This window comes from Artemia franciscana, chromosome 7 (assembly GCF_032884065.1).
Source record: "Artemia franciscana chromosome 7, ASM3288406v1, whole genome shotgun sequence".
Classification (NCBI taxonomy): domain Eukaryota; kingdom Metazoa; phylum Arthropoda; class Branchiopoda; order Anostraca; family Artemiidae; genus Artemia; species Artemia franciscana.
In genome coordinates, this window is record NC_088869.1 from 44167673 (window position 1) to 44184023 (window position 16351).

The window sequence follows — 16351 nt, forward strand, 5'->3', positions numbered from 1 at the left end:
TGTCTTTGGGGACGACTTACTCCCCCACAGTCCTCGTGGGAGGGGCCACAAGTTACAAACTTTGACCAGTGCTTACATGTAGTAATGGTTATTTGGAAGTGTACAGACGTTTTCTGGGGGATTTTTAGGTTGGGGGGGGGGGGGTTGAGAAGAGGGGGATATGTTGAGGGAACTTTCCTTGGAGGAATTTGTCACGGGGGAATAAAATTTTCATGAAGCTAGCACAGTATTTTCTAGCATTATTAAAATAAAACAATGAAAAAATAAATATGAAATAGGTTTGTCAACTGACAGTAAGGAGAAGCATTAAAACTTAAAACGAACAGAAATTATTACGCATATGATGTGCTCACCTCCTCCTAATACCTCGCTCTTTACGCTAAAGCATTTTTAGTAATTTCAACTATTATTCTACGGCTTTTCAAACTGTTCGTGGTAACGAACTGTGTAAGGAGCGACCCGGCTCAATAGTAAACGAAACTATAAAAAACGGAATTTCGATACTAAGAAATATATCAAAAGAATTGGATTTTTATGCTGATTCTAAATATATAAGTTTCAGCAAATTTAGTCTCTGTCATCAAAAGTTACGAACCTGAGAAAATTTGCCTTATTTTGGAAAATAGGGGGTAACACCCCCTAAAAGTCATAGGATCTTAACGAAAATCACACCATCGCATTCAGCGTATCAAAGAACCCCACAGAAAAAATTTCAAGGTCCAATCTACAAAAATGTGGAATTTCGTATTTTTTGCCAGAAGACAAATCACGGGTGTGTGTTTATTTGGTTGTTTGTTTGTTGTTTTTTTTCCCAGGGGTCATCGTATGGACCAAGTGGTCCTAGAGTGTTGCAAGAAAGCTCATTCTAACGGAAATGAAAAGTTCTAGTGCCCTTTTTCAGTGACCAAAAAAATTGGAGGGCACCTAGGCCCCCTCCCAGGCTCATGTTTTTCCCAAAGTCCAGCCATTTTGTTCCACATAGTCGAAAACCTTAATAACTATTTCTTTGGGGATGACATCCCCCACATTCCCTGGGGGAGGGGCTGCAAGTTACAAACTTTGACCAATGTTTACATACAGTAATGGTTACTGGGAAGTGTACCGACGTTATCAGGGGGATTTTTTTGGTTTGGGTGTGAGGTTCAGGGGAGGGGGCTATATGGGAGGATCTTTCCTTGGAGGAATATTTCATGGAGGAAGAGAAATTCAGTGAAAAGGGCGCAGGATTTTCTAGCATTACTATTAAAAAAAAACAATGAAAATATAAACACGAAAAAGTTTTTTCAATTGAAAGTAAGGAGAAGCATTAAAACTTAAAACGAACAGAGACTATTACGCATATGAGGGGTTCTAAGAATACTTTAGCATAAAGAGCGAGGTATTTAGGAGGAGATAAATACTTCGCTCTTTATGCTAAAAATTTTTTAAGTAATTTCAACTATTTATTCTACGGCCTTTCTGATTCAGTGGTCATTCTTAAAGAATTGGGACAAAACAAGATTTAGTGTGAAGAGCGAGGTATTAACGAGGGGACCAACCCCCTCATATATATATATAATCAAAAATATAAGAATATAAAAGTTTGTTACGTAAGTTAATTCTTAAGTTACGTATATTTTTTTATTAATAAAAACGTTCGTTAAAAATTAAAAAATCTAGTCCTCCTTCCCCACCCCTTATTTCTCAAAATCGCCTGATCAAAACTAAGTGAAAGCCATTTAGCCAACAAAAGAATTAATATGCAAATTTCATTTTAATAATTTATGTACGGAGAGCCAAAATCAGACATGCATTAATTCAAAAACTTTCAGAAATTAAATAAAAAAACAAGTTTTTTGAAATGAAAGTAAGGAGCGACATTAAAACTGAAAACGAACAGAAATTACTCCGTATATGAAAGGGGCTTTTCCTCCTCTACACCCCGCTCCTTGCGCTAAAGTTTGATTCTTTCTCGCAACTCTACTTTTTAAAACAATAAAAAACTTTAGAGTAAGGAGCGGGGCGTCGAGGAGGAAAAGCCCCTTTCATATACGGAGTAATTTCTGTTCGTTTTCAGTTTTAATGTCGCTCCTTACTTTCATTTCAAAAAACTTGTTTTTTTATTTAATGTAATTCAGGGGTCATTCTTAAGAAATAGGGACAAATTTAAGCTTTAGTGTAAAGAGCGAGGTACTGACGAGGGGGTGAACCCTTTCATATACGTAATAAAAACATGAGAATACAGAAGTTCGTTACGTAAGTTAATTTGTAAGTTACGCATATCTTTTACTAATAAAATCATTCGTAAAAAACTAAAAGTTCTAGTTGCCTTTTTAAGTAACCGAAAAATCGGAGGGCAACTAGGCCTCCTCTCCCGCTTCTTTTTTTCTCAAAATCACTCGATCAAAACTATGAGAAAGCCAATAAGCCAAAAAAATAAATATGCAAATTTCGTTTTAATTATTCATCTGCGGAGAGCCAAAATCAAAACATGCATTGATTCAAAAACGTTCAGAAACTAAATGAAAAAACAAGTTTTTTTAATTGAAACTAAGGAGCGACATTAAAACTTAAAACGAACAGAAATTACTTCGTATATGAAAGGGGCTGCTTCCTCATCAACACCCCGCTCTTTACGCTAAAGTTTTTTACTGTTTTAAAAAGTATAAATAAGAGAAAGAGTTAAACTTTAGCGCAAAGAGCGAGGCATTGATGAGGAAGCAGCCCCTTTCATATACGAAGTAATTTCTGTTTGTTTTAAGTTTTAATGTCACTCCTTACTTTCCGTTAAAAAAACTTGTTTTTTTTTATTTAATCATCAATAAGCTCCAGCATTAATCTTCTTGGATTAGAGCTAAATATTTCCGAGACCTTATGGATAATTGCTTCTTGTTTGACTTTTATTCTATCATTCCAGCTGTGTATTTCCAGCTTTTTCAACCATCTACCTATTATCAACTGCCTTTTTAGCCATCTACCTTTTTTCAACTGTTTTTTCAACCATCTGCTTTTCAGCCACGTCTAGGGTAAATTTGGAGTTATAGGGGGGCAAGAGCCCATTTCCGTACGCCCGTGGCTAGAGGAAAAATCATTTGACCAAAAGGCAATATTTGGATGCTTTTACTAATACTACTACTCCTACTACTACTACTACTCCTACTACTACTACTACTACTACTACTACTACTACTACTACTACTACTGCTACTGCTACTGCTACTGCTACTACTACTACTACTACTACCACTAATACTACTACTACTACTACTGTTTCAGCTGCTGCTAATGCTTTTCTAACTACTTCTATCGCAACTAAAGTCTACTGTTAATAGTGTTAAGGTAAAAATTTTAGGTAATGTTGAGAAGGAAGTTAAACTAAATTAAAACATAACAAGGGAAACACGTTATCAGACAGGTAAATCGGCAGCATTATAGCAATGACTTATAGTACTAAGCTGAAACTTCCAGGGTCTGATTTTTTTTAGATTTGCCTCTATTTTGAGATTCCAATAAAAAAAATCGTAGCAAAATTTTAAGATAAGGAAGATTCGAAGAAAAACACTTTTTGGGTGTGTTTATTGAAAAAATTAGGAAAGCAACAAAATTTCTCTTACCCTAGATTTTGAAAAATAAATTTTGGCCTCCCTCCAGAACACCAATTGGCGCCCAAAAGGGGAGCAGGGGAGCTCCATCCCCACCTCCCCTTGGCTGAATGACGCTACCTTATATTTTTATATTTTTGGTTTTGAGATTTCAATTATACAACTAGACCCCGGCGCCACGCCGATAAGGGAAGGTCAGCGACGGCGTGTCAAAAAATAGCAGCAGCAGTGTGTCACCGGCGTAGTCGTTGTTGACCACCACCATTTATGTTTTGATCAGTCTTAATCAAACCCCAGCTTTAGTTTACATCAGATTTGGGCCTATTCACTTCGCGAGTCTCTGGCTGGACGCTGGTCTTCTTCGTTATTCATCAAGAGAAGTAAAAATCTAGTAGAAATGAAATGGCTTTGGCATTTCAGAAACCGTTGCATAATAGTTGAAATATCTAACAGCTATGTATTCCTAACAGAGTTAATTATGAAAATTAGTAGTATACTTTTTCATCGAGCAACCATCACCATCGAGAACAACTGTCACCGGTTACATCACAGCTGGGTTGGAAGGAAAATCTATCCCCTTAGTTTTCTTACCCTCAAACATCCAGAAGGGATTTAGAAGGTATATCCCTTTCAATTCAGATTGTTTCGATACTGGAAATCTGTGTTCTTAAATACATACCAACCAAATGTTTTTTAGCCCATAAAGCTAGTGGCAGATTGCCAAGCTCATCAGAGGTTCTAACTTCAGCTCCAGCCCCATCTCTAACTGCACTGCCATCCTCTCGCCCAATACTTTCAGTAAGCCTTGTGATTTTGCACTCACTGTGAAACAGGATAGTCGCACCTGAACAAGTACAATCACTTCCCAGTACCACCAAGAAAACGAAATGATTCAAGGTAGAAAGGAGGGCAGAACAAAAGTGCTCACTGACACATCAGTGAAAGCCAAGATTGAAGCTGACTTTGCTTCAAGGAAGGCAAAGTAGAGGTGGAAAAGAAAAAATTGAAGCAAGAACAACAAAAAAAGAAGCAGGCTGTGAAGGGATCTGGTGAGAAGACATCACTGAGAGTAAAAATGAAACTGAAAAGTTTTAGACAGCGACTGTTGATGACATCTCAGACAGTTATCTTGGTTAAGATAGTGAAAAGAAATGTGAACTTAGTTTTGATTTGGGTTGGAGTTGGCAACTTTGTAAAAGTCATCTACAAGGACCATTAGGGAGAAGGTAGAACAGTGTTCAGTAGGTGGAAGGTTCAGTGGTCAGAGTGACGACTATGAATGGTGGGAGAGGTAACGTGTCAAATCAGCTGGAATGGCCAGATAATATCTACTACGTGAAAGAGGATTTAGGGTAAAAACCCTCCAATACTAGGACAGTGTGTGACCTTGGACAAAATTTTTATCTTCCCTAAACAAGGACAGCAAGTTCTTAATCTTGGATCTGATGCAGATAGTTGGGATTGGCTGAATACAGTCTTGTAGCCAAGCCATGATTACTCTTTTTTACAACACATGTTAGTGATTGAATATGTCCATGATTGAGATACTTCAATTTTAAGACCCTTTGTTCAAGATTGGGCAGTAGCCTATTTTCCAAGATTAGACTTAGGCTAAAAATTTGCAATTACAATTAGGCCTCTACTATTAACATTCTGTGTATTTAAAATAGTTATCATTGTGTATGTGTGAAATACTCAAACTAATAAAATACTTATTAAGAAAATTTAGACAGATTTAGCAGAGAAAAATTAATTTTCCATGTGGCATAATAGATATGACTATTGAGACGATGATTAGGGAGACCTGCATTTGTAGTTTCCTTCCCACTCATTTCTGTCGATATCTGAAATAAGTTCTCGTCCAGTAATTAGACACCTCCTTGTCTGCTCCTAGTTATTTCACCTCCAGTGGTTTTATAACAAATAAGGAAACACATTAATTGTCGTCGATGTTTAAATTCAGAATTTAACAGTTAGGAATTGGAGAGTTTTCAGAGCCTATCTTCTCAAGTGACGCTGCTATGTCACGAAATCGAAACCTCAGCGTTTATAAACACCTGCCTAAAGCAAGGACTCAAGAAAATATTGATTTTTCGCCATACCAAAGTGTCTTGAAATAGAGAAGTCCTTAAATCTCAAGTTCCTACCTAAAGTTTAATCTGATGTGTTCGAAATACGATTGTCTATTTGTGTGTGCACTTGTTGGTTTAATTTGAAAACCGCACTTGATTTCTAAGCAGGACAAACGAAATCCTTACCCAAACAAGCAAAGAAAAGCTCCTACATTTTGGCTGACGAAATAAAGACTTGGGTCAAATTAATTCAAAGTCAGCGGAATGCCACCACCTCAGCAGACAGCAGCGTTACGACAATCCGATGGCGGCCGACGCCGTCTCTCGTCGGCAACGTTCGATGAATGCGCCGGTGCGGCACCAGGATCTATATACAATTTCGGAAGTACCGATTAGACCCGGCAAGCCCCACCTTAGAATTCAGCTTATGGGCACCCATGAGAACACGTAAAGAATTTCTACAGCTGATGAATTTTTGAAGGATGATTGTTGTCGTGGTAATAGTTTTTTTCTTCTTATGGACGTGACACATTTGCATCCAGTGATTTAGAGTTGTTCAAGTTCATATTCCTGCACAGGGGCCCCAATTGTAAGTAAGGGTCTTCGTTCCCTCCCCTTATGGTTTCTACCCCTTTCCCCTAGGTTTAGAAAATTAGGGTACATTTTTGGGACTTTCATTTGAAAAAAATCGAAAAACATTATCCCCTAAATTTTGAAAAATATTGTGTATTTTCGTTTAAAAATTAAAAAATTCTTGCCTCCTCTCAAATACATTTTCATGTAATTGCGCCCATATTCTTGAATGGTTGATTCAAACCCTTTACCTTTTACAAAGTTAAAATAAAAAAGTATATGTCAAAAAGGAATTAATGAGTTTCTAATGTCAAATTTAATACCGCAACCATTATATTATAATAAATTTATTTTATTTCCCTTTTTCAGAGGGGAAAGTTTTACCAAGTCACAAACATAGTATGATAAAAATGTACAAGGTTTATACGTTGACGGTGGAAGACTCGTGAAAAGTTGGACATTAAAATTTGAGAGCATAGTCAGGCCCCCTGACCCTTACCCTTATGTTATTGGCCACTTGAGATGTTTATAATTTATGCTTATGATAGACTTTTTATCGCTTTCAACTTACCAGATCCATCCTCGTTTCTCAAAGCTCCAATAATTTTTGGCACGTCTCCGTCACCAAAAAAAACAGCTGTGTGCTCTTTAACTAGCTCAGCCGTATCTTCGTCATTTGCCAGTTCAATGTCATTTATCGAAACTTGTATATGTGATGCATTAGCTCCAAAATTTGTAATCGCTTTCTGAAATAATTGTTTTGGAATAAGCTAGTCACTGAACCTTGTAATTATTTTTATTAGCAGAAAATTAAAATCGGTTGTTCTAAAATGCTGAATTTACACTCCTAAAAAGTTAAATTCTACAACTTATTCCGATTCTAGTTTATGTTCAGAGATACCCGTTTCCATAGTATCGTTTGCAAAATTTTATAGAATTAATACCCAAGCCTTTCTAGAGAGGGCTAAAAATTGTGAATCGGTTTGTCAAAGTGACAGCTCTGCTTCCTAGCCTTGTTTCATTTTTTATCATTAATCAATTTTGGGCTATCCTTTTAGTGCAAGTTCATCCATATATATTGAGCCCAAAACCGTTCAAAAAGATTTTTCTTCCTCTTCGGTTCTTTTGTTTGGATTGTTACGGAGATGCTTTCGTGCTTTTATTATCACTTGAATCAAATTTCGGGTTAGTTTGCTGCAGCTGAGTATGATTTCAAAAGGAATAAATGTTATCGATTTCCAAGTCAATTTCATAGAGAAACTCTAGGGAATATTTGAGCTTCATTTAGATCAAGATTTTTTTAGACAATATTTTTCGTTATAACTTACCCTTGAACTACGATAGTGATATGAGAGCGAACGATCTCATTGTGTTAAGCAACCAATATACTTATCTGAAATTCACTGTTGTATGAAAATTAGAACGCAGCACAAAAAACATAAATAAAATAAAGAAAAAATGAGTAATAATAGTTTTTGACTAAAATCCGACATTAAATGCAGATAAACAACATTCAGCTATTAGAATTTTATAGTGACTGAATTAGAAAAAAAATAAAAAAAAAAATATATAAAGAGGAATATTAAACTTAAAACTAGCAGAGACTAACTCACATAAGAAGTGAAACTTAAACGAAACGTAAATCAGCATGAATGAAGAAGCGAAAACAAGGATAAACAGACACTACACAAAACGATGATATAAAGCCGAAAATAAACAGAAATGCCAACAAAAAGGCTAATGATTCCCCTCCCGTGCTTCCCCTGGGACTCTTGAATTCAGACGACTTAAATTGAAAGTTTTATTTAGCACTCATTTTTTATGCAAATGAAGAGACCGGACTTAAAAGGAAGAAAAAAATTGATGACAACCAGAGCCAAATTAGCTAGTAAAACTGAGCTACAGTCGTACTGATATTAAAATTAATTTTACCCTCAAAGTTTGAGCGGCAATTTGAATTTTTTTTTTTAATATTCAAATAAAAAGTAAAAACTATTCAACATACATTATGCATGGTAGGTATAAACTGGAAAGTGTTCATGAAATATGTATACTACAGCATACTTTTTATTAATCCCTATTGATATTTCATCCATATATTTGACTTGAGAAGTCTTAAATTTTAACTTTGAAAGAAATAAGACATTAAGATTTTTGTTTTAGGATACTTGTTTGGTCACTTGAATTTAGCGAACATTCCCTGAATGATCTCTGAAAGACCACAAGTCAATAGAGGCAGGGCCACTCAAAAAGAGGAGGATAACCAGGACAAGCTGTCCCAGGCGCCTCGGTTTGGCAGACAACTTTGTTGTAAGCTACTGGAGCTTTTTATTTATGTTTGAGTCGGGAGAGGGCGCTGTAATTAATTTTGCTCCAGGTGCTACCAACCAGGAACGGCCCTGAATAGAGCCTCAGCATGCCTATGCATGTGCAGTTCGAGAGAAATGATTGGGCAAAGACCACGTATCCCGACAGATGTGTAGAATAGAATTTACGCAAGTCAGATTCTAGCAGCATGCCTTCACTTCTGCAAAAGTTATCAATGAAACTTTTACTTTATAATTAGCCATATGCATGACGATCACTACGATCTTTCTACGATCACCTTTTCTGTATTATGAGGCTACGTGGGAAATATTCCTGTAACAACTGAATCCTGAAGCAACATGACAAATATATATTTGTTCTATATTCTATATTGCGTTCTATGTTGGATTTATAAGAAAAAATAAATGCTCCAATACAGAAATGAACAAAAAAGATGGATCCATTAAGTAAGCTAGTAGCCCGTTCGATCTGTAATAAAAAATTATTGCCCACTTTACTAACACTATATGTATGCAAGTACATATTTCCAAAAAAAGCCATCGGACCATAGAAAAAAAAATAGAACATAAACATGACAAAACCAATAAGAAAAACGCAAATAAACTAAAAAGAAAAAAACGAACTTATATGAATCTTCACGAAATTATTTATAAAGAGATATATCTTTCATGATGTATCCGCCCTTTTTCAACATACTTAGCCAGATTCCTTAATGTCATTTTAACTCATGATCCTATAATCCATTCCACCTACCTTCTATCTGTTAATACTAAGGAAAAACACTCATTTCTCAGATCCACCAATTCCTTACATACCCCCCCCCCCTCAAAAAAATTATCCATCAAATTCCCCACACATCGGACACGGGGCTGGGTTAGCATTATAACCCCTAAATTTCCTGTCTCTTTCCCCAATATCAATCGACTTTGCCCTTAAGCTCAAAATCCATTTCATTTCTTCCTCTTCAACCCCAACTTAAATTAAGTTTCCCCCCCCCCCCAGGCATCCTTCACCTTACAATACAGACTCAGAGATTCTGAAGTCTCCTTCTGAGCCTGCCACTGCTAAATTCCTTGCACGTGTAACCTAGTGTCTTTATTTTTATGTCTTATAAAACGAAGGATTTTCACGGAAAGGGAGCATTTTTAGTATCCCATGTCTGCGAAGATTTAAACCAGGGCCTTTCTGCCTCTTAGCTGTCATTACTATTTTTGTTGGATTTATGGTGAAGTAGGACTTCATATAAATTTTCTTTCATAGTTTTTTTTTTTTAGTCATTTTCCACCATTGATTTTAAAACGAACGAGCCTATCCTTCTGTAATGTTCTTAGGCTAGCGTTTAACTTCCAAAATTAAATTCACTAAAACCAGTTGAGTTATAGCTAACTTTTGTATCTAAAGTTAAAGTTCCAATACAAAAATCAACCAAATGAAAGATGATCTTGATACGATTAACTAGGCTGATATATGAAACAAAAACATGGGTATGAGGAGAAAAAAATATGATTACTCACAGAAATAAGTTCAAAGTCTGCATCTGGGTTATCTGATCCACATGTAAATACAGCAATCGTTGCACCTTTTCCACCCTGGATACAAAGAAACAAAATAGATAATCAGGTTTACGCTGCTATGGTAAAATGAACGAGTTAAAGCAAACGTTCTGCTAGGAAAGCTAAGCATGGCAGGAACAACAACTTTATTTGTTTCTTTGCGATTGACTAAATGCCGTAGTTATCAGAGTTTCAAAACTTTTAGAATAGTAAATGTTAAAAAGAAACAAATTCCTTAAAGACAGTACCAAAATGTACAATATTCTCAAAAATAGCTTTATTTGAGATTCCTTTGACACCCAACCAGTGCTCTTGTTTTTAAAATGTACCATGTACGAGTATGTAAGTTAATTCTTTGCTCCCAACATAAAACTCTTTACGCTAAAGTTGTTCAGTACTTCTAATAAAAGCTTTTTATTGTTGTAATTAAACGACTCTTGTGTTTCAGGAGTCGTTCTTAAAGAATTGGGACAAAATCCAAACTTTAGCGTAAATATCTAGGTGTTGAGGAGGAGCCAAACCTTTTCATATACGTAATAATTTCTGTTCGTTTTAAGTTTTAATGTTGCTCCATACTTTCAGTCGAAAAGCTTGTTTTTTTATTTAATTTCTGATCGTCTTTTAAATAATCCCAGGAAATCTGGCCCCACCTCCATGAAGAAATACCGTCCCCACGGGAATATCCTCTAGACAATTCAATCTTAGTAAAATTTCACCCAGGACAATTACCCTTAACAACTCCACATGGAAAATTGAGACGAAAAAGAGAAAGAAAGACATATAAAAAGAATTTTGTATAGGAATTCTTGCAAATTCCCCTAGTGTATAATTTCCCCTGACAAGTTCACCCCCTGGAAACTTTCCTCCCCATGGAAAAATTTCCCAGTGAAAAATCCCAGCAGAAAATTCGTCCCCCCCCACTCTAAAATGTATGCACGCTTCCCAATAGCAAACACTATACGCAAACAATGGGCAAATTTTATAACTTAAAGACCTATCCCCTGGGGCTATGTGGGGTTTGGGTCATGTTATATCCAAAGGCGTAGTTTTTGGACCTTTAAACTATTATGAACAAAATGGCTATCTCAAAATTTTTATCGGGCAATTTTGGGGAAAATTGGGCTGGGCAAGGATCCTAGTTGCCCTCCAATCTTTTTGGTCACTTTAAAAGGGCACTATAGCTATTAGTTTCCGTTCGAACCAACCCCCTCACGATATTCTAGGCCCACTGGGTCGATAGAATCACCCTTGGAAAAAAAAATAAATAAACAGGCATCCGTGATCTTTCTTATGGCAAAAAGATGCAAAATTCCACATTTTTGCAGATAGAAGCTTGAAACCTCTACAGTAGGGTTTTTCTGATACGCCGAAAGTGACAGTTTGGTTTTGATTAAAATTCAAAGACTTTCAGGGGACAATTCCCCCTTTTTTCAAAAATCAGGCAAATTTTTTCAGGCTCGTAGCCGTTATGGGGTAAGACTAAATTTAATGACACTTATATATTTGAAATCAGCATAATAAGCCAATTCTTTTGATATATCTAATTGTATCAATATTCCATTTTTTAGAATTTTGGTAGCTATTGAGCCGGGTCGCTCCTTACTTATAGTTCATTGCCACTAACTGTTTGAAAGAACTGAAAACAGTCGTGAACTCGTTGATGTTGAAGTGCATGGTGGTACAAGGGACAGGCCAACCGAAAATGGCTGCTGATTGGCCAAAGAGAGTCACAGCATACGCACGGTGCCAAACTGCTGTCATTGTATTAGTGACTAGAAAAAAATACCAGTATTTTTAATGACCAACCAAACTAATGGATTATTCCTAGATCGTTGTAGATAAATAAGAAATTATTAGATTGCCTGATTTTGGTCAAAATTGAAAGATCTTGAATTTTTCAACTGTTTGATAAGCTAACGAGAGGCTGATTTAAGATAAAGGCAAATTTAATCTTCTACCAATTGTTAAGCAAAGCGTTGTCTATTCAATGTACCTACAGCATAAATTATACACCCCTGTTTCGGCAAGGTTTTTAATCAAAGCCTGTAGCACCACAGTGAACTCCCGAAGTTGTCAAATTACTCAAATGATATTTCCTTCGAATACTGGTAAAAATACATAGAGGATCTCTATCTATTTGAGTAAGAATCGCCATTGCAGAATCGCCCAATTTTGACTTTAGACGTTTGTTTACCTCTCATTCTAGGCGAAATTAACGGTCTCATGTTTCAATTCTAAATTCTTAGTTCAAACTGCCTTAGACCACAGGTAAGCGTCCCTTGTTTACCTCTCAATTTTAAGGCAATCTAATGGTCCTATGTAAATTTTAAATTCTGGGTCAACCTGCCTGAGACGCTTGGTAGGCGTGACTTGCTAAAAGATGAAAAACCATGTATTGGTCCAATAAGAGAGGCACCCGCATACTTCCGCCGTTTACCCAAGCCAAATTAATCAAACACTTGGAAAACTATAGGTTCTATCACTATATTAGCTCTATGACTATCTACCTTGGTTCTACTGCTCTAGCGATGATGATCCAATATATTTCCCAATTATCAAATACATTGGACAACTTTCCAATATATTTACCACTAGTAAATATACATATATTTGCAAATCCGAGCGTGATTAGCAGTGAAGTCTCTGAAAGAAACTGCCCTAGCAATGATGATGCATGGACGGTTAATAGATAGAAATATCTATTAACAAATGAAATAACCTCCTTTTTATACAATCCCTATAAGGGGGGAATTAATGCCAGGTTTTTCTTCTCACTCAATTGGCTTTTTCTATCTTGTCTTGGCTTTTTCCATCTATCTTGGCTTTTTCTACAATTGGCCATGACTTGATGCCCACAACTATTCCATTTTAATTTAAAATGGTATTTCAATTCTTGTATCAACAGTTCGAAATGCTAACTAAAGGCTGGTTTAAAATTAAAAAAAATATATATAGCCTTTAACTAACTGTTGGGTTAAGCACTGTCTATTCAGTGTACCTAAAGCGTGCATTGTACGCCCCCTGTGTCGCCATGGTTTTAAATCAAAGAGGGGATAGCAACATTGAGAACTCCTACAGTTGTCGAATTGCTCAGACGATATTTCCTTTCAGCTTATTTTTAACGCTTTCCTAGCAGGTATACTAGAACATTTTTAGGGACTGCACTTTCCTGAATTTTAAAAGAAAATACTGCAAGTTTAGCCGGAAAAAAAAATCACACTTCCTAATGATGTAAGTTTCAGTAAATTTGAATATCTCTTTCTCCAGCACAAGACGGGAGAGGTTAAATGATTTTAAGAGAGGTTAAACAATTCTAATAGTTTGGCCACACAAACTGAAAAACTTTTTGATGAACAAGATGGGGCGATTCTTTAAGGTACCACATTACCTAAATCAAATACGGATGTATGATTTCTTAGTAAATTACCTAAGCGTCGAGAAAACTATATTTGATTCCTTTATCTCTTGTTCTAGTACTACATTTGACCGTCGATTTACGTTAAAATGTTATAGTGCTTCGATTTACTTCTCATTCAGATTCGTAAGCTAGAAATCGACAGTAGAAGAATCTCGGAAGAACTCAGCGTATGAACTGTGGTAGGGTCTTTTTGAAAAAAAAAGTCAAAAACTTTACAGCGAAAAGTTTCATGGCACTGCTGTGCACTTTGAAGAGGAAAAGCTAGTGGATATTGTTCACTTCTTGATTAGCAAGTATATTTCTCGGAAAACTGCTTTCCACGAAAAAAGTTACGAAATAAGTTGGAAATGTGTTTCATAGTGCAATGGCCCAAAATGACTGAATTCTAAGACCATGGGACCCTTTGTGGAGTTGTCACCTATTTACAAGGATATGGGAGTAACAGAAGAGTATAGGTGTCAAACAGGCATTGAAAACACAGTTCAATCGGCTCAAGTCCGAATAGACCAGAAAAGTATTCTGGATTCTGACTTAGCAATTGCTCTGACTAGCAACGGTCCATGGCCGGTCAGAGACTTGTACAATCCCGAGTCTCTGCAAGGAGAAACTCCTCCAGTGTGATAGAATATTATCTGTTTTCTTTGGCGAAATATGGAAGGGTTATGGGTGAATGCATGGCTCGTGATGAGGCACGGACGGCAATATCCCCCCCCCCGTTAAAGACCATCGGTATCACAAATGGAGAGATCTTCTATAGCACTGGTTCCTAACCAATTTTAGGTCATGCCCCCACCAAGGCATTTCTGAATTTCTGGCATCCCCTCATGACATTATAATTTTGTTACTCAATATTTTTCACGTATTCACCGGAACGAATTTGAAAAGGCTATTAAATCAGTCTCCTTTTTCAAGCCCTCCTCTAGGCATATTTATTACTAATGAAAATTTTTGCCTCTATACAACATATTTTATACAATGCGTGATGTCATTGCAATACTTTCATGCATATTTTTTGCTCTTTAAATACACATGAATGGGACATCATTCACATGATTTAAAAAAAATTAAAGCCTAAGAGTATAGTCAGTTGAAGGGTGCATGTCCTCCTCCTGACTCACCAAATATTACCACGCTCCACCGGTGGGGTTCTGCCCAACGTTGGTAATCATTGATCTACAGCCTTCTTTCAAAGTCAGTCAAAATCTTGCTAGTCATGTGTAGATCGGGAGATGGTACAAGCACATAGCAGTTGACACTCGGCCTTTATGTTAAAATAGAAATAGACACGATCCGACAAATTGTCCCAACTATCTGAAGTATCTGGAACATGAGAAATTTGGTCAGAGGTAGATAGTAGCTGTCAAATTCTTCAGTTTAAGGACTCTGTGGTTTATGAAAGATTCTTTGAATAAAGAAGCGACCTTGGAGTTTGATTTAAATGGTGTTGGAGACAGAGAACGACAAGATAAAGTACGTGTACCAGGTTTTGCTGGGAGATTAGAGAAGCGCGGATCTCCTCCGACACTAAAATACTTGCTTGGACTAGGCTATTAAGCTCCGAATAATATGTCACGATCTTGAGCGCGCACGGGCAAAACTAGTTCAGTCGTTTGGCAAACGTCGATCCGAAGAGGAGTAGGATCACAGTATAAATAGATAACAGTAGCGGAAGTTTTTTTTCCAAAAATTGTATTGATTAAAGCGCTTGGAAACGGAAAATCCCATCAGCGTCACAGCAATAGTTTTTCCCATAAGCCCGTCGTAATCCGCAAAACAATCCGCGTAATCCGCAAAAAGGTAAGGTAAAGAGTACGACATTGGGCTTTACAGTCCCTACCGGTGGTGCTACCGGTTTGCGCGTGCGCAAAGGCGGAGTCACGAAGAGAGGTCTAGATGGATATGTGTCAAACATTTTTGCTTCGCTACTGCTATTATACTGTGAGTAGGATACACCACAAAAGAACATGGGAAATGGGAACATAAAGTTATTGTTTGATATATGTTTTAAATCCATGTTGATACTTTACCCAGTCAGTTATGCGATTTCAGCAAGTATGTCGCAGATTTTTTCTAATACTAAACATCTGGCTTGGTCTAGTGAATGTGATGTTACTGTAGAATCTTGCAACAAAACTATCAAATTGGCACACAAAATTCGATAAGGATCACCCCACTTTGTTTGAAAAGAAATTGTTAACCATTCTAATTTTATGTTATGTATAACATTTATTGTAAGACGGATAAGTACGCAGGGTGGGAGTTCTCTGGGCTTGTTCTCGATCCCCCCTCCTCCAATGTGTCCCTATATTTGTACAATTTGCCCTGGAGCCCAATTTCTCATAGGTATCTTTATTGGGTCGATTTTTGGCATTTTTGCTCTCTACTCCATAACTTTAGGCCCTCTCCAAAATGAATTTTTGCTTACAGGCATGCACACAGATTTTTCGTACTGTTATATTCATTTTTTTCCAGGGAGGGGTTGACGAGTCATCGGAAAAGGTAAAAGTACAGTTTTCTATCATAACTTAGCTTCTTTCTTTTCGAAGATTTTTTCCATGGGCTAATGGGAAGTCTAACCCTCTCTCCTTTTATCTAAAGCCATGACTACCACCTTAACTTTCAAAATAGTACCTACCGCTAGGTGAACAAGTCTTTTCCAGTAGTGCGCTGAATCATCCTTTAAATTTCCACCAGCAAGCAGCAAGTGCTGAGCTGTCACAAAGCACAAAAATAGATTTAACGTAATTAATGAATACTTCAGCATTCTCTTTTGTGCCAGATCAAGTATTACACAAGACTTGAGACGCTTTGGCGGGTCAACACCTT

The 16351-nt window shown here is 36.8% G+C and overlaps 1 protein-coding gene across 1 annotated transcript in view; it reads right to left on the reverse strand.

The window, feature by feature from the left end:
- LOC136029352 (cyanophycinase-like) overlaps positions 1–16351 on the reverse strand; it is a 51245-nt gene extending 34894 nt beyond the window's left edge. Inside the window, exons 1-3 of the mRNA XM_065707654.1 lie at positions 16161–16351; positions 10069–10143; positions 6798–6972 (exon numbers count right to left, since the gene is read on the reverse strand). Of these exons, the coding sequence (XP_065563726.1) occupies positions 6798–6972; positions 10069–10143; positions 16161–16289 (379 nt within the window). The 5' untranslated portion in view covers positions 16290–16351. The remainder of the gene's footprint in view (positions 1–6797; positions 6973–10068; positions 10144–16160) is intronic.